The 24,324-nt window shown below is 44.1% G+C and overlaps 1 protein-coding gene across 3 annotated transcripts in view; it reads left to right on the forward strand.

Moving 5' to 3' along the window:
* Positions 1 to 7,394, forward strand: part of LOC136482108 (flavin mononucleotide hydrolase 1, chloroplatic-like) — a 48,449-nt gene extending 41,055 nt beyond the window's left edge. Inside the window, exons 6-7 of one of the 3 annotated variants that reach the window (XM_066479355.1) lie at positions 7,060 to 7,147; positions 7,229 to 7,394. In XM_066479355.1, coding sequence (XP_066335452.1) covers positions 7,060 to 7,147; positions 7,229 to 7,367 — 227 coding nt within the window. In that variant the 3' untranslated portion in view covers positions 7,368 to 7,394. Of the gene's footprint in view, positions 1 to 7,059; positions 7,148 to 7,228 lie in introns of those variants that run through there. The other 2 variants (XR_010764966.1, XM_066479354.1) reach the window with 2 other exon arrangements.
* Positions 7,395 to 24,324: the final 16,930 nt, after the last annotated feature.

Consider the following 24,324-nt stretch of genomic DNA (forward strand, 5'->3'; position numbering starts at 1 on the left):
ACCGGGGTTCTCATTGCTGAATCCGAGTATCAGTTGATGTCGTCTCGCAATTGCGCAAGTCGTTGCAGATTCGGATCCGATCCTTCAAGCTGGTGTGCGGAGCGTCGAAGCAGAGGCAGAGCTCACCGGGCGGAACAACTCTCGAGTCTTGCCATCGACTGGATCAACCTCGGCACGGACCTATGGGACCTCACGAGCACCAACGCTAGGGATGGTGAACAGAGATCTAATAGTCGTCGGGGATGACGATCCCAAGTCAAGGTGGAAGAAATCGAGAGGGTTGGCCACGAAAAGCGAGGATCTGGCCAGAGCAGAGGAAGAAGCTGTGCCGAATCGTGAAATCCGCCGCCGCCGGTAACTAGCGCTGGTGTAGAGTGGTTGCTCGTCACCCACGCCGAGGATACGCCATCTTTGATACCATTTGTTACACCCCTTGGCCGCCAGTGATGGCCATCGACGTGAGGGAACAGTGAGATCACAGATCAGAGAACAGCAGAGGGCTGCTTGCCCTTTTCTGTCGAGTTCTATTGTCTACATTAGGATAGTTCCCAACCGTGCAAGAGTTCGCTTATTACATAGCCTTCCCTGGCTAGCGGGGCCCGCCCATCATAGACTCGCATTACAACTTAAACTATAACATAAATACATATTCTGGAGATGACGCCTTCTTCACTGCGTGGTGGAGACGGGTGTGACACCCCAATTGGTGCCATTGAAAATAACCAGCCACCGAGGAAAAGGAGGGGCACAGGATTTCCCAAGGGAAGCCATGGAGGCAAGGCACAACCCTCTGCTGTCCTTTTTTTTTCTTTTTCTTTTCTTTCTCTCTGAACTCGGCTGCACAAGACCAGGCCATGCAGGCGCTTGTTGGAAGGAGGGTGGAGGTGGCTGCCATAGGCATGCAGCGTGCAGCCGGTGGAGACGGCTGGTGGGTGCGGGTGGGAGATGCGTGGCTGGCACGGGCAGGCCTCGCACAGTCGGCAAAGGCGTCTGCCGTGGGTAGGGTGCGCACAGCCAGCAGATGTGGCAGCTGCGGGCGGAGCTCGTGTGGCTGATGGAGGCCACGACCACGGGCAGGCTCCCACGGGCTGCGGAGGCGATGGCCACCTGAGCGAAGGGAGCTGGGAGCGGAGGGTGAAAAGTGGAGTTGCTCGCTGGTGGAAGGTCGCCATCGACTCTCCGGCTGGCAGTGACGTCAGTGGCCAGGTGAGGATCCATCCCAACCTAGACCTGTGTTACCATGTTAGAAATGCAACTTAGATCTATTGCCATGCCCAAAGTGCTGGATATGAAGTTGTACAAAGTGCAGATAGCACCCTACACTAATGACTAAGTACATACAGAATATATACATCTAAAAGGAGGGAGGGTGATTTCTTGGAGCACTTGTCTTTGAAGATGATACAAAAACAGCCATTTTCTACCAATAAGGGGAATGGTCATTTCTACTAAATCCGGATATTGGATTTGCACGGAGTATAATCATAAGCAAGAGCTGAATGGATGATTAGTTCTATTAACAGAATTGCATGGCTGATGTTTATCACCTTGTATATACAGACACTTAAGTTTTGGCCATTGGGCCTTTTTTTTAATGTGGACAACCGAGTTGTATTGCCTTGAGCACACAAGCATGGCCTAACCAACAATATATATTAGTTATATACTCCCTCTGTTCTAAAAAGAATGTTATTCTCGTTTTTGGAGGAGTCGATGAATCTCAAGTTTGACTAAATATATACAAAAAGGTACTAATAGTTATGATGCTTAAGAAATATCACTAGATGAATCATGCAATATTTTCATAATAAATCTATTTGGAGATATAAATGTTGATAATATATTTTCTATAAACCTGGTCAAACTTAAGAAAGTTTGACTTTCTATAAATCTATTCAAACTTAAGGAAGTTTGACTTAGTCCAAATCTAGAATGACATTCTTTTTGGGACGAAGGTAGTATGTGGGACAGTTATTATATAAGACAATTTGCTGTAATTATCCATAGCATAGTGCCATAGCCAGATTGATGGTAGAAAATTGGCTATCATTCTGTAGCTTCATGACTTCCAAGCCTATGATTTTCCTCGCTACAGAGCTGAACTGGGAGCTTTGTTGATGTTCCTCTCTATGGCATCTTGCTAGTCAAGATAAATAAATTCTAACTAGTCCATCACGCTCGCCCTTGCGCGTGTCGGTTATCCAACCAAAGATGCAGCGCAGGATTGAAAGCCTTTTTTTATCTGAAAACCAGGTAAGAAACACTGAAACTAACAAGACAATGCATTACCTTAAATCGATAAGCTAATATTTTTTTTCTCTCAATGCAAGCTAAGAAATAGTGTTTCTGTTGAAACATTGGTGAGAGTCAGTAATCTTTGGCTGTGTATGTGCTAATCAGATAGAAAGAAGGAACAAAAATGGTGCTCTGATCTTACTGCCTCTACTAAATCTGGAGTTTGTCATTGGGAGTTGGAAAATTGGAAATGAACCAACATTTTTAATTCCAATGAACTAAGGGTAAGTAAAGGGTATTATATAAGTCAATGCTACACGCATTGATCAATCAGGTAACTAAATTCATAACTTAGTGAACTTAAACATTAGTTTTTACCATCCTAACTAATGCATCTTGCATCTCAGGTTTCACTCTATTAATAAATGAGAATAAAGGCAACCATAGAAGCAATTTAGAATTGTTCACTCTATTTCAAGTACACACCTTCATAGTAGCTTCTCAAATGAAGAGCTCATCAAATAGAAAGTGTTAGGCCTAAACACAATAGGGTCACCTTGCCCAAATAGCACTGTAGCTCAATGACCATCAGCATCATAAAATGGACCTAATTGTTTCTTACATTTGCTAGAGGATATGTTTGTACAATTTTAAGATGGCTAGTAATAAACACGAATGGGGACATTTTCTGTAATCCTTTCGTCTCCGAGACTTCATGTAACTAAATCAAATGAATTTAATTCTCATGGACACGTAAAAACAATCGGAAACTGTACTAGATTTTACTAAGCACTAATTGTTCATGGGCATATTCAAATTGCTAAGCCTCATTAACCCCTACTGTTTTACTTCAACTAAACTACTGTCGTAACCCCCATTACTTCTAAAAGAAGCAAACTTCACTGCAGCATAATTATATAAGAGGACTATTCTGAGGAAGCATCGTACCTTTTATGGAGCAGGACTACACGAAACATTAGTGTTTACACACCGGACTGTAAGAAATAAAGTAAAACCAGACGATATTAGATTCAGTAAGGCAAACACCGAACATGCAAAAATTAAGAACTAAATACAATTCATCTTGCATCAAGAGATAATAGAATCTACAACGAAATAATAAAGGATAAAAGAAATCATCCATTTGGTCTCCAACCTGATGGTATAGAGAAGTATGAGCAAGCAGAGAAGTCACACAAAAACAGACCAAAATGCAAACTCTAAAGTTAGCCCAATCCCTCTCCTTTGTTCAGTGGCCCAAGAACTAAACCTTACAATGGCATAAGAAATAATCAAGGCCAGTGCATACACCACGAGTAACAATGTAGGTTTATTTAGCAAAGGTTAACTGAGGAACAGATCTATTTGTTTCTCTAGGTTATATTACAGAAGCACAACACCAATCGCGGCACAGTAGACCATACCATTTATGTCTAAGCAATCAAAGACGTATCTCAGTATTTGTTCCTGCAAAGCACACCAAAATGAAGGAAATATTAAATCCATACGCTCCAGGTTATCATGTTTCCAAGAAGAATTACACAACTGAAGTGGCTGGGTTAAACAAGAACTCACCATCTATTGTTCTAACTTGCTGTCTTTGCTGCCACCATTTCTCCATCTGCTTTCCTGTGCAACAACAAGAACTCACAAGACCGAAAAGAAAAGCGGGGTCACATGCAAATACCTGGAACATGTATGGTCAGTTTTCGATAGACAACAATAAGCACAAAGGAATTTTAAAAACATGTCAGTAATATCAAGACAAATATCTTTCATAAAAAAGGTTCGGATGGCAACAATCTAGATAGAGGGAGGTCCATTTTGTCCTTTGTCGGTAGACGAGGGTTTTGTAGCATAGGAAGCTAACACCTTGTCCGTCCTCCAAAAGCACTGCCTAGTTTCTCCTTCTTTGGGGTCCACCGTAAGTCATGAACGAACTATGGACATCGTATCAGATATTCAAGGGCAATCTAAAAGTGGACATCGTGCTCTATGTTATTCAAAGTAGAGTTAACCTAGAACCACATAATTTTAGGCTAGCTGTATTTCATATTTTTGTTGCAAAGAAAGGCATCAAGGTTGAGTAAATCTAGATTTGCAATTAGCAGTGAAGAATTAAAATCAAGAGTGCGCTCTAAGGCTGACGAATGCATTCTATGTTGTGCAGCTAAATACTGAAAAAATTACTGAGTATTCGAAACAATATATGCCACATACTCCCTCAGTCAATTTTCTAAAATTACTGGGAAAATATTTTACCTTCCACAGCAGGTGGAGAAATTATTGGAATGCATAATTCAGTTTTTTCAGCAAGTCATCGTAATTAGGCCGTAACTGGAATCATCTAGATGGACCTAACTGGTGTATAAATGACACCGGTATTAGTATTTTTGGACAAAAAAAATGTAGATTCAGTAAAAATGATAAACCAAAATTTTAATATGGCCTGAAACTAAAATCCTCAAGTAAAAACACAAAGTATGGTTAACCTGAACTAAGTGTTAACTTTATAAGTTATAAAACTATCTATAGGAAAATCACATATACTGATCAGAGATTTATAGTAGAATCATATATCTGAATATACTACTCTACCCAACCATAAATATACCAAGGGAAGGCCTAGAAAATACATGTTAATCTATGGCAGCAACCTCATGTAACTCCACATTTTTGTGTTTCCGATAGTACAATGACCAAATGTCATGTAATCCTGCAGTAGCTATATGGACCCATATCAAGTTGCAACAATGAATATCATTTGAGTAAAAGGAGAGAAGCGCTGGAAAATACCATAAACTGAACTGGAATTAAATACGAAGAGAACGACTGATAGGCTGCCTAATTGCCTAGCAAACCATTTTGTGAGCTAAATTACATAATTCCTACAAATTACAATTAGGAATGGAATCAAATTAAATAACGCCTACTAAACCAAGGTTGATTAACTAAGAACAATGGCTAATAATCTTGTATAGACCTAAAAAAACAGTAAGCATGGGAAATTTGACCTCAAACATTCGCCTTTTTCCTTTGTTTGCCTAGTCTCTGTAACTAACAGCTACTAAACCAGTCCCAAGGAATTCAGTGGATAGTTAAATCATATGGTCGTGATCCTGAATTAGAAAGGGCCTATACGGAAGTAAATCTTCAGTGGATTGTAGATCCACCGAAACGATAGACAGCCGTGTGAATCCTTTAGAAATTGTTTGCTGTGATGTTGATTACCTGTTCGCTGACTGATGCCCTCTATGTAGAAGCCTGCAGTCCAACATCTTAGATCACTGGTTACCTAGTCGAGATAAGAGGACGATCACCCCTGTGAGATAGAATTGCCTAACTAAATGAAAGAGAACACGTATGAAGGTTCAGTTTCAACAGCATGGATCTTAATTAAAAACATAACTCACATGTTTCTAAACAGGTAAAAAACATATAGGAGGTATAATTGAAAACTAAAGCCAAACTAAAAACACATACAGAAGGCTACATCACATTCATCAGAGCAGAAATTAGTTTGGTATTTAGACATACCCAAAAGACAGTGACCTCTGCCCTTGTACGTACATGATGAGCAATGGCATACGCTTGTATATTTTTTGAAAAGGTTCACAACAGTAACAGGAAGCTTTCAGACATGGTTAGGTTTTTCTTTTCCAGAACACAAACTGTATGTGTAAGTAAAAATAATACATACATACAGAAAGCGAAATCAAGGGATTAGAGACATAAGGTGGCAAAGGAGTTAAAGGGGATTTTTTAGGCTACCGTACCAAGCCCAAGGGAGGTCAAGGAGGAAGAAATAGAGCAGCGGATGGCCGCCACTGCTGTCGCCGGTGAGCGTCTCGATGCGGGAGCAGGGCACCGCCGTCGGGGCGGGGTCAGTGCTCTGCTGCCCCGACCTGTAGCACGGACAGCTAGGGTTTCCTGGAGCACAGTAGCACAGACGGATCAGAGGGAGGAGGCAGCGTCGGGGGAACTGACGCCGGCGGGCAGGGGGGGGGGGGGGGTGCGGCGGCGGCGGTTGCGCCGGGTCGTGGCCGGGGACGACCATCGCCGGTGGCCATGGGCGGAGCCGCGCCGCAGGCCGGGAGCGCCGTCGCGCCCCGACCGCGCCTGGCGCAGTGAGCCGCGTTGCTGGGCTGGACGGCACGCCGGGGTGGGGAGGAGAAGGAGGAGGGCTGCAGCCGCCGCGTCAGCCGTTGTCGCCGTGTCCGTGTCGCGCGTCCACGTTGGGGCTAGGAGCGACGGGGTGAGAGATGAGAGGAGGCGAGATATTCTGGGAAGTTTCAGGAAGGAGAAGTAGAAGCTGGATATATATTTGGTTGCCTGGCTTCGGACGAGAAGCAGGAGAGTCCAATGAGAAGCAGGTGAGAAGCTGGATAAGGTAAGGAGAATCACGAGAAGTCGCTTTCGGTAAAATTTGCTTTACGAAATCTGGGTCGTCGGATGGGAAGATCGAACGGCTAACAAAATTTAAGGTGACGTGGACAGGCTAGGAGGCGGCCAAAGCAAACTGCCTTAATATATTAGATTTATGTCTTTCCCCCACCGGCTGAGTTTTTTTATGTCTTCTATCTATCTGAATAGTTTGAACTAACCATAGAATTGATCTTAAAATTTGAATCTAGAGATGGAATGCAGATCGTTCATTCATAAACTAATTCTGTACTTCGGTTTGGGCATTATCAATCGAGCAACGGGGCACTAGGGTACTAGTTCATTGTTATGTTTGCTAGGCCATTATAATCTTGTATGATAGCTCCTTAATGAAAATGCTTCCTTTATTTTGTGGATTGATCATTACACTACACCATTCAGGAAAGCGCAAACCTTCGCTGGAGTTTTATCTTCAAGCTGCGGATCAACTCAATGTTGATCCAGCAAGCTGCATTTTTATTGATGATAGGTTAGTTTTTGTTGATGCAGCTCTAGCATTGTTTACCAGTGATGTGGATTCCTTAGCATGTTTGTATTTTTACCACTGCAGGATGATAAACATTGAAGCAGCTCTTAGTGTAGGAATGGTTGGGTTGCAGTTTAAGAGTGCTGAGGCACTACAGGACTTGTGTGCTCTGGGAGTTGAATTATCTCCTCTTGTTTGCGAAGGTGAAGCACAAGTGCAATAAGGTCGTGTTGTGCCCTATCTTGTCTTATGCTCAACCAAACCATCCGTATAGGGGCTCTTGCGTTTGTACCCTTGTTTTGTATCGAAATTGTGATTTTGCCCCTATTTTTTTGACTTTGTGAATTTACCCCTACTATGTCATTCACGAAGCACCAGTTTGCCCCTGCTCCGTCATCCACCCCTAACGGTGTTAAACTTTGTACAAAAGGACATGAATGCCCATGCGATTTTGCCCCTATTTGTTATGCCTAATTGTGATTTTACCCTGATTTGGAATTAGACTTTTTATTGTATGCTGACAATTGATTAAATTTGGTCAAACATATTTGGCACAACTTGCAATTATTTGAACTCAGATTTAATATTGATAAATATTCAAAATTTTGGGACCAAAAGGTTCATAATGCTGGGATGGGAGATTACATAAGATGCTACAGAGATCGATTCATATGTAGACAGTGGACTAGACTCGGCCGTGTTTCCGTGTGTCCAGCGTCGGCATAGCCCTGGACGCTGCCGCCTTCTCCCGGTGAAACCTCCTGAAGTCGGCGCCGACGTCCACGCCCCGCTGTAGATCACGGCATCCAGCGGCGACGACGGCCGCGCCTCGGCCGCCCCGGCCTTGGCCCTCACGGCGCGCCCCCAACGCGGGCGGCCCCTCTACGCGCGTGCCCCTGCAGCCACACACCCGGGCGCATGTTACCTTACAGCCAACTATGTCCAGTAAAGATTGGTCTGAAAATGGATGCTCAAACACTCCAGAAATAAACTTAACCCTCAGAATTCGCTCAACTAAAATTAGAAAATGGAAATAAGTACATTGGCAGGATGCAAGGCTTTGTTTACAGTCCTGTAAACTACGAAGGAGAAGAATGTTAGTCCTATGTCCATTTATAACAATATAAATGAAGTTATCAGCTAATTACAGTATTAATGCACTTTCCTCAACCTTTATCTTTGCCTGCACCACAAATTACAGTATTAATGCAGGTCGGATGTCAAGTTAGCAAGATTTGTTCGAAATCTAAATTTAATCTAGATGCAACTTCGAAATTGAAAAGTTGAGCCAAACCTAACCTAAGTGTGGTTGACATATGTTCCACATTGACTAATTTTAGTATTAGGAGATAAACGAGCACAATCAGAGCAATATTTAAATCGAGCTTTTCAGCTTACAAAATGCATTTTTTTAGCCCCAGCTGTCAGCCAAAATCACAGAATCTCATGTCTTCTACAGTATAACAAGGGCTAATAAAGGGCTAAAAAGATGTGCAATTTCTTGATTACGGCATCACTTGGATGCCAGCATAACAAGGTTGCAGGGTTCAGCTTCAAACTCAAACCATTCCACCAAATAGGCTTATCTTCCTCTTCCCTATGTTAAAGCCATTCCACCACCAACTAAAATTCTCATGACCACATCTACTGACAAGATAATAAACTTCAGATCCTACCAAATAGGCTTATGCTTTGGAAAAAGCGATAAATGGTTATCAGTTCAGGGCATGTTTGTTTTTTAGCCTTTACCTACCTAGCTAGTGGAAAGGAACTGAAAGATTGTGGAGTAGAGCCAATCTTGCTTGCTTCCAGATATAGTTAAACCAGAAACGGCTAGGTAAGAAGAGCACCTTTAGAAAGCAAGTGAGCTTGAAGGGTAGCAGTCATTCTATCATTATATGATGCATTATCTAGAGTCATGCAAATAATTTTACTGTCAACTTTCCATTACAAAAGCACATGTGCACTTCATCAGCAATAGAAACCATATCAAGTGGTGGATGCAATTTATTGAACCAATGGTCCTCTTATGCAATTTCCATTTAGCATCAATATAATGAGCAGTAATGCAAATATAATTGTACTTTTGACAATCTTATTTCCAATTATCTGAGGTGAAACTAACTCTGCCAGGACTATTAGTGATAGCTTCTTCAATTACTTCTTTTCTTTCGTTTTCAAACACATAGCCATGGTATCCCTTTTTATAGTGTAACGACCAGACCCATCATCATTTTTCTCAGACAGTAGTTGGAAGTTATTTTTTAACATGCCTCGACATAGATGAGGTTCCATTCTTACTGTCAGCAACTAACTTTTTCTTGCAAGGTAAACACTCAGGTTCACCTTCTGGTGAACTTGAAACCTTTCCATACCTCAGATTTACGAGAATTTGAGGGATTAGTAGATGAATTGGCCGCTGATCTTGCACGTTTCTTTCCGGTTTGTTGTGCCCTTGCTTCAGCTGTCGACTCCTGCCGCTGCCCATCACCCTGCTACGGCTGCTCACCAACCTGCTGCTCCTCGGCATCAAGCTCTTGGATCTCTTCGTCTTCCTCCATACTCATAGGGCTCCACGGACTAGACATGGTGCCAGCAAAACACCAATCTGAATCTGCCATGGTGACAAAACAAGAGAAAAGTTCAGACCAGATTAATGCACAGGGAAGATCTTGAGAGGGGCAGTGAGGACTGAGGAGTGACTAATGAGTCCTGTTACCTTGGAGGGCCGGGACCGGGTGTCCGGGAGGGCGCGACGGCTACGGGTGACCGGCTGGGCGGCGCGGGCTAGCGTGTGCGGCTGCGCGCCTGCGCGCCTGCACCCTGCGGTGACGCGATGGGAGACCGGGACCGGGAGAGGGCGCCGGCGACGTCGACGGCGACAGGTGAGGAGCGAGCGGCGCGGAGACCCGCTGCCAGGCGCCGCCGGGAGCCGCGTCCAGGCACCGGAGCTGCCCGCTCCGCCCGCCCTGATGCCGCTCCGCCCGCCCCTGCAGCCACGAAGCCGGGCGCCCAGACGAAGAAGACGACCCACGGCCGGGCGCCGCCGGGACCTGCGAGCGGATGCCGGGACCTGCAGGCGGACGCCGCCGGTGAGCCGCGGCAGGGCGCGCGCACGCCGACCCGTGGGCGGCCGCCGCGGCCTCCCCGCGCCTAGAGGAAGGTCGCGCCCGCACCTTGGAGCCGCGACCGGGAGGCAGCCCCGCGCCCTAGAAGCATCCCCTCCCTGCGCCCGAACCTGGAGTCGTGGCCTCCCCTCCCCTTGGTGCTTCTGCAGCCGCCGCCGCTGGAAAAGCCGTGCCCAAGCCGATGTGAGCGACGACGCCCTATGCGTTTGGGATGATGAGATAAGGATAAGGGGCACTATGGTCATTTGGTCTTTGTTTTTCTGATTTAGAATTTTTTTAATTCGTTTAATCCATGTCCATCTGACGGGCATTAAAAGCAGGGGCAAACGGACGATTCAGTTCAAAATAACAAGGGTAAAAACACAAAGTTGAAAAAGTAAGGGCAAAATCACAATTAGCTTATTGGACAGGGGTAAGAACACCATTCTCCCTAGTATATAATGCTCTTTCTTTGTGAGCTATGTCAATAAATTATTGTACTCATATGAATTGTCTATCAAATATAACCGCTATGTTAACTGCACATATTCTCTGCCTATGAAGAGCTTTTTGTTGCCAGTTAGTAGAGGCAAAAAAGATTATCACAGACATATGCTGTCAAACCTCAGCCAATAAGGCTCATTAACTTTAATTCAGGTTAATGTTCATCAAGTTTGAGGAGTGTTTATTATAAATTATAATTACCTATCTATTTTTGTGTGGAGCTTAGGAAAAACTCAACCTTGCCTTGGAAAGAAACGTCAAAGCAATTTTAAAACTTAAACTCAAAGGGTATGTATGATTTGGAAATCAGAGCTGCTAGGCTGATTAAACAAACACAATTACTTGATTCTATTGATCTGGATTTCATCCTTATATGTATTGTGGTGATATTAAAAGACTTCTAGTCATCTAGCGTATTTACAGGCTTGATTCTATTTCTTACATCCCTTTCCTCTGTTCCTGTATCTAAAGCCTGCTGTATCGAACTCTTTTGTTACCATTGTTGACATGGAAACTGGAAAGGCATCCTAGATTTTTCTTTTTTTTGATAAAGAAGATATAGTTGGAGGCATAGAAGCTGAAGTTTTTTTTAATTAGTTTAAGGTCCACTTTAACTTGCTTCTACAGTAACCCTTTTTTGTTAAGCCTCATGTATAACTTCTGAATCTTTGATCATCCTTTTTATTTGCTTGGTTCTTAAGTTGTTTTCAGAAACTTCACTTTCCGTTCCATCGGAGTTGGAGTGAGTCGTTGTCTCATAATTTATATGTTCCATATAGTTATTTTTCCCTTGGTAAACCAGCCATCATTTTTGAGCATTTATTTTAATCAACCAGGCTACAAAGTGCAACCTATAGATTTTGATATTACAATGCAAGCATTTCCAATTAACTCATCATCTCAGTTTAAATGTAGCAAGTTTTTTTTGGGTATATTTTAGAGTTGTTGTAAACTTAAAAGCTCCCCAAATTTTTCCTAGTTCATAGTTTATTTGATATAAGCAATAGTAACACACTGGTCGTTACAGCCTTAAGTTGAGATTCCTGGCCCTCAATGTTTTACTACGCCCTCTCATTAAGTCAGCCAGGGACCATCAAGGTTTTAGTTTTCTCGGATACACAGGAGAACCGCACGTCATTTTTTTTATGTGGATTACTGCTTGAGGAAGAATGGCTTTTCCATGGCCCCAGCAAGGAACTTCACTACTCACGTAGTAACATCACTGTTTTTTAGTTAGGAATATCATCATCCTTTTCAGTGTTGTAGTTCATGACAGCCCTTGATTTTCTTGAACCTCTTCATGGATTCTCGATTAGTGTTTCTCACCATCCTTTATTTGCATTCTTTTATGTAGAGAATTAGGAAACATCTCACTCTCAATTAGATGGCTTTCATATATATAGTTAAGTACAACTTGGAATACAAGTAATATGTGTTAGACTATACATATCTCTAATACCTGCCGTAGTCGGGAGGGAACTGAACGCAGAGATGGGACCTAATCCCTTAGTCATAATGTCCACGAACTGATGAGCTGGAGTACTTTGAACTGCCCCAAAGCCACCTTCTCATGAACAAAGTGGATGTCAATCTCTATATGATTCGTGCAACGATGATGAATCGAATTGGCAGCCATATAGATTGCACTAACATTGTCGCAATAGACAATGGTCGCCGAACGGATCAAGATATGAAGCTCTTGAAGCAACTGGCGCAGCCAGCAGCACTCAGCAACTGCTCAGTAATGTACCTTTGCATTGGACCGAGATACCGTGGTCTGCCGTTTTGAAAACCAAGAAACCAGGTTATCGTCGAGGAAGACGCAGTAGCCTGATGTAGATTGCCTAGAGTTTGGACATCCAGCCTAGTCGTCGTCGGAGTATGTCGTGATGGATGGATGACACACTGCCAATGCCAAGGTGCAGAATACGCTTGATCAGAGCAAGATGCGTCTCCCACAGGTCATGCATGAAGAGGCAGACTTGCTGAATGGTGTAGGCAATGTCCGGCCGAGTCAGCGTGAGATACTACAGGGCACCAGCAAGACTCCGGTATTCTAAAGGGTGGGCAACTGGAACTCCATTAGTGGTAGATAGCTTGGACATGGAGTCAACCAGTGTTGCCGTGGGGTGACACTCAACCATGCCGGTCCGCTGAAGAAGGTTGACAGCATACTATCGCTGGGACAAGTGGTGGCCATCAGAGGACCTGAGTGACGGAGATGCCAAGAAAGTGGTGGAGAGCCCCAAGGTTCGTCATGACGAACTCATAGATGAGACGGGCAATGATGCATCGCGGGAGATCCCAAGAGGATGTTGTGACGATGATGTGGTCGACGTACAGTAGCAAGTATGCTATCTACACTCCATCTTTGAGATGAAGAGAGAAGCATCAGACTTTGCCACAGTGAAACCCTGCTTGAGGCCATACAGTGATTTCTACAATAGGCAGACAAAGTCAGGGGTAGATGTGCGTAGGTTGGTGTGCATAGACGGTCTCCTTAAGGTCACCATGAAGAAAAACATTCTTCACGCTAAGCTGATGAATTGGCCAGGATCGTGAAGCAGCAATGCTAAGCACAGTCTGGATGGTAGCAGGCTTGATGACCGGACTAAGGTCTCATCATAGTCGACACCATGCTGCTGGGAGAAGCCACGAAGAACCCAATGAGCTTTGGGTGTGCAAGGGACCCGTCAGCATGATATTTGTGCTTGAAGAACCACTTGCCTGTCACAATGTTGGCACCCGGTGGTCGAGGAAATAAACGCCATGTGTCGTTGTTGAGAAGAGCCTAGTACTCATCCACCGTCGCAACACGTCGGTTGGGATCAGCCAACGCACTGTGATAATTAGCAGACAATAGAGATGTCGATGTTGCAGACAGGCAGCACAACACCTATCCATGTGCATGTCATCATGCGATGGAGTAGGGAATTGGCCGGTGCAGGCCCCTACATAGGCCGACGAGAAGGTGCAGGGGCTGCAGCAGCCTTGAGCCGCCCGTGCAGCAATATCCGAACGCTGAGGCCCGTGCACAACCCGAAGTAGTGGAGGCCTGCCGGGTGGCAGCGCAGGTGGCTAAGGGGCAGCCGGCACACTGGTCAAACCACCGACAGACAAAGAAGTAGACGCAACCGTGCTGGTGGACGGTCGAGCTCCAGCGGGCACAAGTGATGAAGGCGAAGAAAATAGATGTCGGTACACCTTGCTGCTGAAACGCCGCCGAGCTGACGCTAGTGCTGGTGACGGGGGCCAACACTGATTGGTGGGGTCAAACCGGCGAGTGTTGAAACGCCGCTGATTGGTGTAACAGGGGCAGGTCCAGGCGACTGCTTAGGATGATCGACCCCAGCTATACTAGCAGGCCAACCGGCTGGTCGGCAAGGACTGCCGGTTGGACAGAGGGCCAAGCAGGGCCAGCCATGACGATGGTCGGATTGTCGAGGTCCTGGGGCAACGGCTGCTCAACCTCTGTAACAGAGGGAGTGACCGAAGTAACATCCTACAGAAGAAAGTCAAGCGAAGATGCCGGAGACGTGGCAACAGCAAAAGGAAAAACCGACTCATCAAACACAATACGTCAGGATATAATCACACGCGGAAATGTCAAGGCACCAATAACCCTCGTGAGAAGATGGATAGCCTAGAAAATGCACGCCGCGGAGTGAGGTGCAAGTTTGTGGGGAGTCGTGGCACTAAGGTTCGGGTAAAACAGACAGCCAAACACGCGAAGGTGGGAGTACTCAGGGAAAGAGCGATGAAGGAGCTGGTATGTGATTTTGTTGTCAATAGAACAGGAGGGGCACCGGTTAAGCACATAAGTGGTTGTAGCAAACGCCTCGGCCCAATAAGTCAATGGCATGGAAGCATGGAGGCGGAGGGTGTGGACAGTGTTGTTGATGGTGTGAAGCATACGCTCAGCTTTGCCATTCTGCTGAGAAGTGTAGAGGTAGAAAAGGCAAAGCAAAATGCTGCTACTAGACATGAAGCTAGACATGGCATTATTAACTAACTCAGTGCCATTGTTGACCTGAAAGCACTCGGGAATAGAACCAACTGAGCCTGAACATAAGCAAAAAATCAACAAAATGACCATAGATAGCAGATTTTTGACGCAGCGGAAAAGTGTAGCAAAAATGACTAAACTCATCAAGTATGGACAAATAATGTTTATAACCCGAAGTGCTTAGGACTAGAGATGTCCACTCGTCACAATGAACTAGAGCAAAAGGTTCTGATGTAATAGAAATTGAGCTAGCAAAGGACAAGCGCATGTGTAAGCAATGAAATCAACAAAATGACCATAGACCATGGATTTTTTACGTAGCGAAAAGTCTAGCAAAAATGAGTAAAATCATCAAGTATGTCCAAATAATATTTATAACCCGAAGTGCTAAGAACTAGATGTCCACACATCACAATGAACTAGATCAAAAGGTTCTGATGTAATGGAAACTAAGCTAGCAAAGGATAGGCACCTGTGTTTTCCTAGATGGTAGGCATGACACAAGGAGCATGCTGCTTTATTCCATGTGATGATTGGCATGTTTCTAAGAGATGCGACGACGGAGTCGGTCGGATGACTAAGACGGTGGTGCCATAAGGTGGATGTGATGGTGAGACAGCAACTAGCGGCGGTGGAGGACGAAGTGGATGGTATGGTGTAGAGGTCGTCGCTGCTATTGCAGCGAAAAATCACGCGTCTCGTCCATGGATCCTTAATAGAAAAGCCAAGGGCGTCAAATTCGATAGAACAATGATTATCACGTGCAAATTGACTAACCGAAAGAAGATTGCGCACAATGTCAGGCACAATCAGAACATTTTTGAGATGGAAGGAGGTGTCGGTTGTGGGAAGGATGGAAGTACCACGACTAACAACTAGTATAGAATGACTATTGCCCACAGTTATGGATGGAGGAAGAAGGCGGGTGAGCAATATACCATCCGAAGAGGCCATGTGTGATGTGGCACCTGTGTCCGGTACCTAGAGACTAGCACCCTGAAGCCCCATCTGGTTCAAGGCAGCGATGAGTCCTACCTGGTTCCAGCCACCAGATTGAGGACCGGCGAACGAGCGAACTGTGGCTGCTTGATGCCAGATAGGGTGGAGAACTCGATTGGAGCAAATGCGAAGTGTGCCTATGGAGGACGTCCTAGTAGCCCCTGCCCCTGCCACGCCTGCTACTACTAGGGTGGACGGAACTAGGGCTGCTACTGTTGCTGGCTAGGCAGTGGGCCAAAACAGACCCACTAGCTGGATTGAGGAAGCGGGCGTTGGCTGCCCTACTGCTACCATCCACTACCACTGCTGCCACAATCATCGTGGTTACCCTTCTTCTTGTTGTGGTTGGAAGTACTGTCGCCACCGTTGTCACTGTTAGAACCACGACCACCTTGTCCCTGTGTTGCGCCAAACCAAGCAGAGGAAGAACGACACGCAGAGCCTTAGGGAGAGGAGCCGGTGGCATGGAGTGCAGTCTCGAAGGAAACCTTGCCTTCATTAGCTAGGAGAAGTTCCTTGAGGACGAGCTTCTGACACATGGTGTTGAAGTCAGGCAATGGTGTGGTGTTGATGATGTTGTCTGTCGTGCGGGAGAAGCACGGGTTGAGGCCGTGGAGGAGATTGAGGACCAGCTAGGATGGAGAGACTACATGTTCGATATCGCTCAGGGCATCAGCGATGGTCTTCATGCGTTGGCAGTGGTCATTGACATAGAGAGCCCCCTAAAAGGTCCTTGTTTGGTTTTGATAATTGAGTGACAACCTTAGGTGGACTAATATGTGTTTGAGTGAGATACACAGGTGATTAGTCCATAGGTACTTGTGTGAGCAACTCATGCCATGACGGTGAAGATGGCTTGGATTTTTTGCAAGGCTCAGACATGTGATGAAGGAGCTCATTGCATATGAGACATGACATGGAGTCATGTGATCAAGGTGGAGAAGATCAAGACAAGACTTGGCTCGACAGACCGATTGCAAGTGTGAAGGGCAAGTTGAGTGATGACTTGGCGCCGATGGACCAAGGCAACGGTGAAGAGCAAGTGAAGTCAAGATCAATGAACCAATACGGTCATGTGATGATATGAAGTGTATCATATCATTTGGTGATTGGTTGGTGAATGTGTTGCATCAACAATAGAGGAGATGTAATGGAATGCACAAGGCAAATGTGTATTTATAGGGCATTTCATTTCACCGGTCAAAGATTGTGTTGAGAAGTGCATGACCGGGTTTATGATAGATGGTCGTACTATCAAGAGGGTCAAACTTATTTGCATATCGGTCATCTAGTGCCACTCGAGTGATCTAACTTTGCATTGTTGCTAGGATCGAGTGGCGTGGTGAATGGAGTGACTAATCCTTTGGGAAATGTTTGTGAAAATGCTAACACACATGCGCATGGTGGTGTATACTAGGTGGTGTTAGAACATTTGCAAAGGTAAAGAAGTTGGTGAATAAGAGGAGGCAAAACCAGGCTCGAGGTGCTACCTAGGGGCACTGCCACCCCCTGTCCAGTGCACCACCACCCTTGTGGCGGTGACTGGCTAGGAGGTCGAGAGCAGCGTGTTGCCCTAAGGGCACTGCCACTAATTGTCCGGTGGCACCACCACCCCTAGGGCGGTGCCCACCTAGACTTGGCCGAGCACAGCAGGAGCTGAGGTGGTCACCGAAAGTGGTGGTGCACACTGCCATAGTGAGGGCGGTGCACCGCCAAGTGCGGTCTGGTGCCACCGCCTCTTTTTGGCAGAGAGCGAGGGAGCAGGGCTGGTCACCGCCATGGTGACGGTGGTGCACCGCCCTAAATTTCTAGAGAGTGAGTGTTTTAGGGGGTTGGCTGGTGGTCACCTCCACCCCTAGGGCAGTGCCCATGACCAGTCAACCTAGCCGTTATGTGACCGTTGAAGGGGCACCGCCACCCCTAGGGCGGTGCCACCACTGCCATGTCCAGTGCCCTCACAGAAAAGGGATCTTTGGTCCAACGGCTCTATTTGGCTTGGGGGCTAAAAATAGAGGTAGAGCTCAGGCATTTGGCTGGTTGAGCACCCTTAGGACTGAGTGGCCATGCTTAGGGAGTGTTTGGGAGCCGTCTAACTCACTTATGTTTGATAATGATCATCCGATCGAGTGAGTGGGCGATTCTGGTGCGATTGCATCATGAGGTTGCATCGAGTGGCACTAGGTGATCGTGTTGCAAGCCGGTGGTGCTTGTTACTCTTGGAGATTGCCACCTCCTAGACGACTTGGTGGCTTGTGACTTAGTTGAATCACGCGAGAAGATTGTGTGGTGCTCCGAAGGAGGATTTGTGAGGGGGATTGTGCTCACCCCACGGGGATCGCAAAGAGCAACTCTAGTTGAGCGTGTCATTGAGCTACCCTCACTTTTGGGGTATGTTCTTGCGGCGCCCGATGTGCGGGCTTGGCAGGTGATGCTAATTAGCCACTGAACCACCAAGTGAGTGGTCGACATAACGGGGACGTAGCTTGGTGGCAACCAAGTGAACTTCAGGAGAAAATCACCGTGTCAACATTGTCTTCATCATCTTCTCGGTGGTTTGCATTCCGCGAAACACAAGCTTGTATTACTTTCATATACATTGTGCTTGTGTAGTTGCTCTTGTGACTAGTTTAGCTTTAGTAGCTTGCTAGTTACCTTTTTGCTTGTGTAACATAGAAGTAGCTCCCTTGCGCAACTAATTTTGCTTGAGTAGCCTTGTTAGTTGCATTGCTTAGTTTGTGTAGCTAAGTAATTTACGCTCTCTAATTTGGCTTGTGTAGCCTTGTTATTGAACATTGCCAGTGAGCTTAGGAGCTTTGTGCGCTTTGCATCACTAGTTGTGTAGGAGTTTCCCCGGTACTTGAAGTATTAGTTGCATAGGTTTGTGTGACCTTGCAAGCTACAATTGTTAGGTAAGCTCTAGCTAGCCCGACACATTTTTGCTTAACTAGGATCTTTTATAAGGTGCTTGAGAACTTAGATAGAGGGGTGTAGTCTTGACTAGACCGATAGTTTTAATTTCGTATTTGATTCGGTTAGCCGACACGATTAATTTTATAAAGGACTATTCACCCCCCTCTAGTCCACCATCTCGACCCTACACATGGTATCGGCGCTTGGTCTCTCATTTGTGTTCTTCACTGACCCGAGAGGATGGTGTCTAGTGGGATAGTTGATTGTGAGGCACACATTTTTTATGGCACAAACTTTGCATTTTGAAAAAATCATATGCTTGATCATTTTCGTGCAAAGGGACCTAAGTTTTGGTGGGTTGTCACTAGTGGTCTCACTCATGTCTTGGACCATAGAAATCTCACCAAAGCTCAAAGAGTCTCTATGAACTTGATGCACATGCTTGTTGTTATCTAATGGATGCTTTGAGCTTTGATTTGATGAAAAGGATAAACTACGTGAGAATCGCTCGTGAGATATGGGAATCAACCAAGCACACCTTCGGTGATTCCTCCACGTGGGATGATGGTAAGTTCAAGGAGGATGAGCCCAAGGAGAAGGTGCATGAGTGTGTCAACCATGACCACAATTTGGTGATGTGGAAGATTGCTCCACCTCATGGTCAAGTGATGATGATGATAGATCCACTACAAGTTCACTTGACAAGATTGATGATGATGATGCCTCAACTGATGCCGATGATGATGCTACTCCATGCACACTTGATGATGGTGATGATGGATCATGCTCGGATGACATTGCTACCACAAGCTCTCCTATATCACCACATTGCTTCATGTCACAAGGTAACACTAAGGTATCTAATGCTAATGTGGTTGACCATGTTGATTCATATGATGAGCTTGTGAGTAGACTTGCTAGCATGACCATGTCTTTAGAAAATGAGAAAGCTAAAACAATGAAATTGGAAAATGAAAACTCAATTCTAAAGAACTCATGTGAAGAACATAAGAAATTACTTGATGTTCTTAAATCTTCACATGGTGAGCTAAAATTGACTCATGAGACACTACATGCATCTCATGAAGAATTATTAGATCAACATGCTTCTCTCATTAAAGTATTTACAAAGAAACTTAAAAATAGTGAGAGCTCATCACATGGGTCACATGATCAATCACATATTATTGCTAACCCTTGTGATGTAGGGAAGAAGTATGTATCCACCTCTTGTGATGATTTATTAGAAATACCATGCTCTTCACATATAGATGCTTGTTCTACTTTCTTGTCTTGTGAGACTAACCTTTTGAAGGAGAACAATGAGCTCAAGAATGAAGTGAAGAAATTGAGCAACAAGTTAGAGAGGTGCTACAACTCAAAAGTCACCTTTGAGCATATGTTGAAGACTCAAAGAAACTTTGGTGACAAGAGTGGCCTTGGCTTCAAGAAGAAGATGACAAAGGGCGAAAGAAAATGAGAAAAGAAGATGAAGAAGGAAGCACGTGAGAAGCTTTCTCATTTCATGTGCTATCGATGCCATGAAGTGGGTCATCTTCATGATCAATGCCCTAACATTGAGAAGCTCAAGAAGATGAAGAAAGAAGTGAGGCTCAAGCATGTCAAGTGCTTCAAGTGCCGCACTTGGGGTCACCTCACCTCAATTTGCCCAACCAAGCAATTGGTGAAGCAACAAATAGAGCCTCAACCAAAGCCACAAGTTGAGCAAGAGAAGACACCCCAAGAGTAAGTCAAGATCAACCATGATGGTGGTGACTTGATGATGAAGAAGAGAACAAAAAGGGGTAGAAGAGCAAGGCATCCAATGCAAATCCAAGATGCCAAGATGATAAGCAAGAATCAAGTCAAGAAAAGAGATTTGACTCACATCAAGTGCTTCAAGTGTGGAGACAAAGGACATTTTGCCTCGGGGCGTCCTACCAAGCTTGAGAAGAAGTATCAAGAAACTCATGAGAGGCAAGGCAATGAGAAGCAACACATGAGCAAGGAAAAAAAGGCTCAGCTCAAGAGAAGTTGCTACTTATGCCGAGAAAGAGGACACATGGCACATTCATGTTCCCTAGGTAACACTCCTAAGCTCATTTCAATTAATGATGATTCTATGTTTAGGAAGGGTGGCAATGGTACCTCATTGGTTGCAATTGCAAAACATCCCCCTATCCATACTAAGGCTACGCCTAAGTATGCTGCTCCTAACTTGAGAGGACCCAAAGTAGTTTGGGTACCATCAAAAAATGGATGAATGATTGTAGGTACCATCGGCATTGGAGTCTTGGTTCAAGTGGTATTCATTTTGTTGATCACATGATTGAGCCAAGTATTGAAAAGCAATGATCATTATCCCAATGCCATGACAAGATAATGAAGTCCAAAGAGCTATCAACATACAAGTGCTATAATTCAAGTTATGGTGGTTTATTGGAATTATTTGGTGGCTTGCAAATAATTGAGTGAAAGCTTGCTATGGATAATCATGAGCTAATCAAGGTATATCTCTATTTGATCATTTTATTTGGGTGCATATAAGTTGATTGAATTGGATAAATATGCAATGTTGCTTGCTATAAGATGTTTGAATGGATAAATGCTTAGTAATCAAGTTTGGATTGATTTATGTTGGATAAATTTATGAGATGACTTTTAGTAAGTGGACTGAATGGATATATGTCTTGTGAAAGTATTCAAATAAGTTAGTTTCAAGTTTGATTCACATTTGATGAAGTATAGATCAAGTGATTGAAATCTGTCCTAAATTAAAAATCTGAGCTAGCTGAGATCAAGTCTGAGTTTGAGTGATCAAATCTATTTGGATGGGCATGAAATTTGGTATGCATGCTCTAGACTTATGATATGAGATGCTGTAGAAATTTCATGAGAATTGGATAAGAGATGCTTCGGTTTTGGAGTGGATCTTGTCAGCCATAGTGCAGCAGTTTTCAGCATATAGCAGTGGTGGAAGAATTGAAATCTAGTAGCAATATAGAAGTCAAATGAATCCCACATTTTTACATCTTCTATATGACTTAGTGAAGCACATCTCCACCAAATTTCGTGGTAATTGAATCTGTACACTGGGAGATATGGATTTTTCATTGAAGGGTACATAATCTGCCAGAAAAGTGACAATTTTGGATTGATCAAGAGTCACTTTGATTGAAAGATCCTCAAGTTGGAAACATGTTCATAAGTGATTGAGGTACCTAAGTTTGGTTTTTAGATGAGCTAGAAGCATGACAAGTAAAGAGTATAAGGCCATTTGATTGTGGAGTGTACTTGGCACATATTTAGTACTCAAATTGATGATCAAGACCAAGCTCAAGATGAAGATAAAGTTTAAGTTCTAGATATTATTGGAAATCATTTGGTAAAAAGAAAAAGGACTTAAACAAGTAGAAAGAAAAGGACTTAAAGAAAGATTCATGGTTGTTCATGAAATTAAGTACTTCACTTGTATCAATCAATCAAGACATTTCAAGTGAATGTTAAGAATGGTTCTTTGGAGAGAGGTCACTTCTCCCCTAGTGTAGGGGCTTGCCGCCTATGTGTTGGTAAACCAAGTGGGGTACTTGAAAGGCTAACATGGAAGTGGTGATCCGAGGGACATTTGGGATGCTTAGTTGAAGCAATCAATAGGATTGATCAAGAAAAGCAAGCAACACACAAAAGAGAGCTAGTCATGAAAATTCAAGTGATATTCCAAATAGTTCTCTCATGTAAGCATTGATCAAAAGAAGAAGCAAGTCAACCACAACTCAAGATAGTGCACTGGATCATAAGTGGTTCTCAATTCATATGGGTGAAGAATGGATTTTATATTGATGATAGGTCTTCACCAAGCTATTAAATTGGACTTCACATTGCTATTAGAGTAATTTAATTGGAATCTATATAACTATCCTCTACTCCAACATAGCAAAGTTATCATTGTAATGTGCATGACCATTTCATCCCATACTAGTATACGGTTAGTGCATATAGTACATGCTTATTAGGATCATGCATGACAAATGAAAATCTTTGAAATTCATAGCCTACCACTATTGCTTGAATGATTAATTGATCTAGTGGTTAGTATATGAATTTGCTCATGAGCTAGTGAACACAAGTACTTGATTTAATTTGGATTGCTAACAAGTGACAAGTACAACATTGGCAAGATAATCCTTGCAAGAGGTGTGAAGAAGCTTGTCATTGGTTCAAACCGGATTTGAAAGCTTAGGCAAATCAATTTAGTTCAAGTCAACTTAGAAGCTCATGATAAGTAACAAGAGTACAAGCACAAGACAACAATGTAAATGGATATCTAGTTTGTTTGTTTTATGTGGTATCTAGACTCAAGTATTGCATCAAAAATTCATAAGTGGTGTCTAGATCAACTCATAAGTGATATCCTACAAGTGGTACTCATGAAGATAGCAAATGTTCAAGAAATTATTTTATTGACAAATCCAACAAGTGGTTCCATGCTAGAATTTTTTTTCAAGTGGTATCACACCTACACGTGGTATCAATCATACAAGACAGTGGTTCCACAAGTGATCCTCAACTTTAAGAGATCATCAAATGAAGAGTGCATCCCTCATATACAAGAGCTCAAGTTTAGCAAATGGATGACCCATACAATGACTTAGGGGGAGGTGTCCCACCAATTGATATCAAGGTCAAAGATCCTATGTGTGGTACCTCAAAAGCTATCCAAATGGTGTCATTCCAACATATGAAGTAATGCAAGATTCTTGTCCATAAAAAAACAAGATTCAAGCCTCCATCTACCCCAATGCAAGCCTTTGCATCAACGAGAAGCAAACCTTTTATGGAAATTGATGACAAAGGGGGAGAGATTGTACAAAGGTATGAAATCTTTGGGAGAGATTGAGACAAAGAAGTAGAAGTTGGACATGGACATGGACAAAGAGGGAGCAATATTGAAGAATGTGAGAGGATCAAAATTCTTGGACAAGAGAAGCACACAAATAGGGGGAGCAAGCTCATGAACTTTGATTAGTTACATTTGATATGTGCATATTCATGTGCTTGCTTGCATTGCATAAGTTTTTAAATTTGATATGCATGCTTGTGTGGTGTATGCTAGTTATAGAACTTGAATGATGATATGATAACTAGCATGCATAGGATGGTAGCTAGACACTTGGTATGTTTCTCAAGTATTGCTAGTACCTTGCTTCTAATGTTGATCTCACGGGGTATCTAGTGTTTTGTTTCCAAGTGGTATCTAGCTAACCATGGTGCAAAGGCTGAACTTAAAGGTGCAACTCGGATTGGTATCACGCTTCAAAGGTTAATTCTTTACACCTTAGCATCATTTGGTAGTAATTACTCTCCCACGATTCAAATCTATGCATATGTGCATGCTTAGAGGCAAGTGGGCTGAGCAGAGGCGCACAAACTACACATGCATGAGGGAGGTGGGGCGCGCATCGACGTGGAGTACACGTGAGGCTGTAGAGGTGCACGGGAAGCCACACAGGAGCAGAGGAGGCAGTGCACGTGGGAGAGAAGACCCGTGTGGGGGAGCCAGGTAGATGGGCCGCGCGACGCGAGGAGAGCGGGTAGGCCGTCACGCGTCACACGCGGGAAGCTGGGGCAGAGGAACCGGACGGTGCGGGGAGGCG

The sequence above is a fragment of the Miscanthus floridulus genome, chromosome 9 (assembly GCF_019320115.1).
Source record: "Miscanthus floridulus cultivar M001 chromosome 9, ASM1932011v1, whole genome shotgun sequence".
Taxonomy (NCBI): Eukaryota; Viridiplantae; Streptophyta; class Magnoliopsida; order Poales; family Poaceae; genus Miscanthus; species Miscanthus floridulus.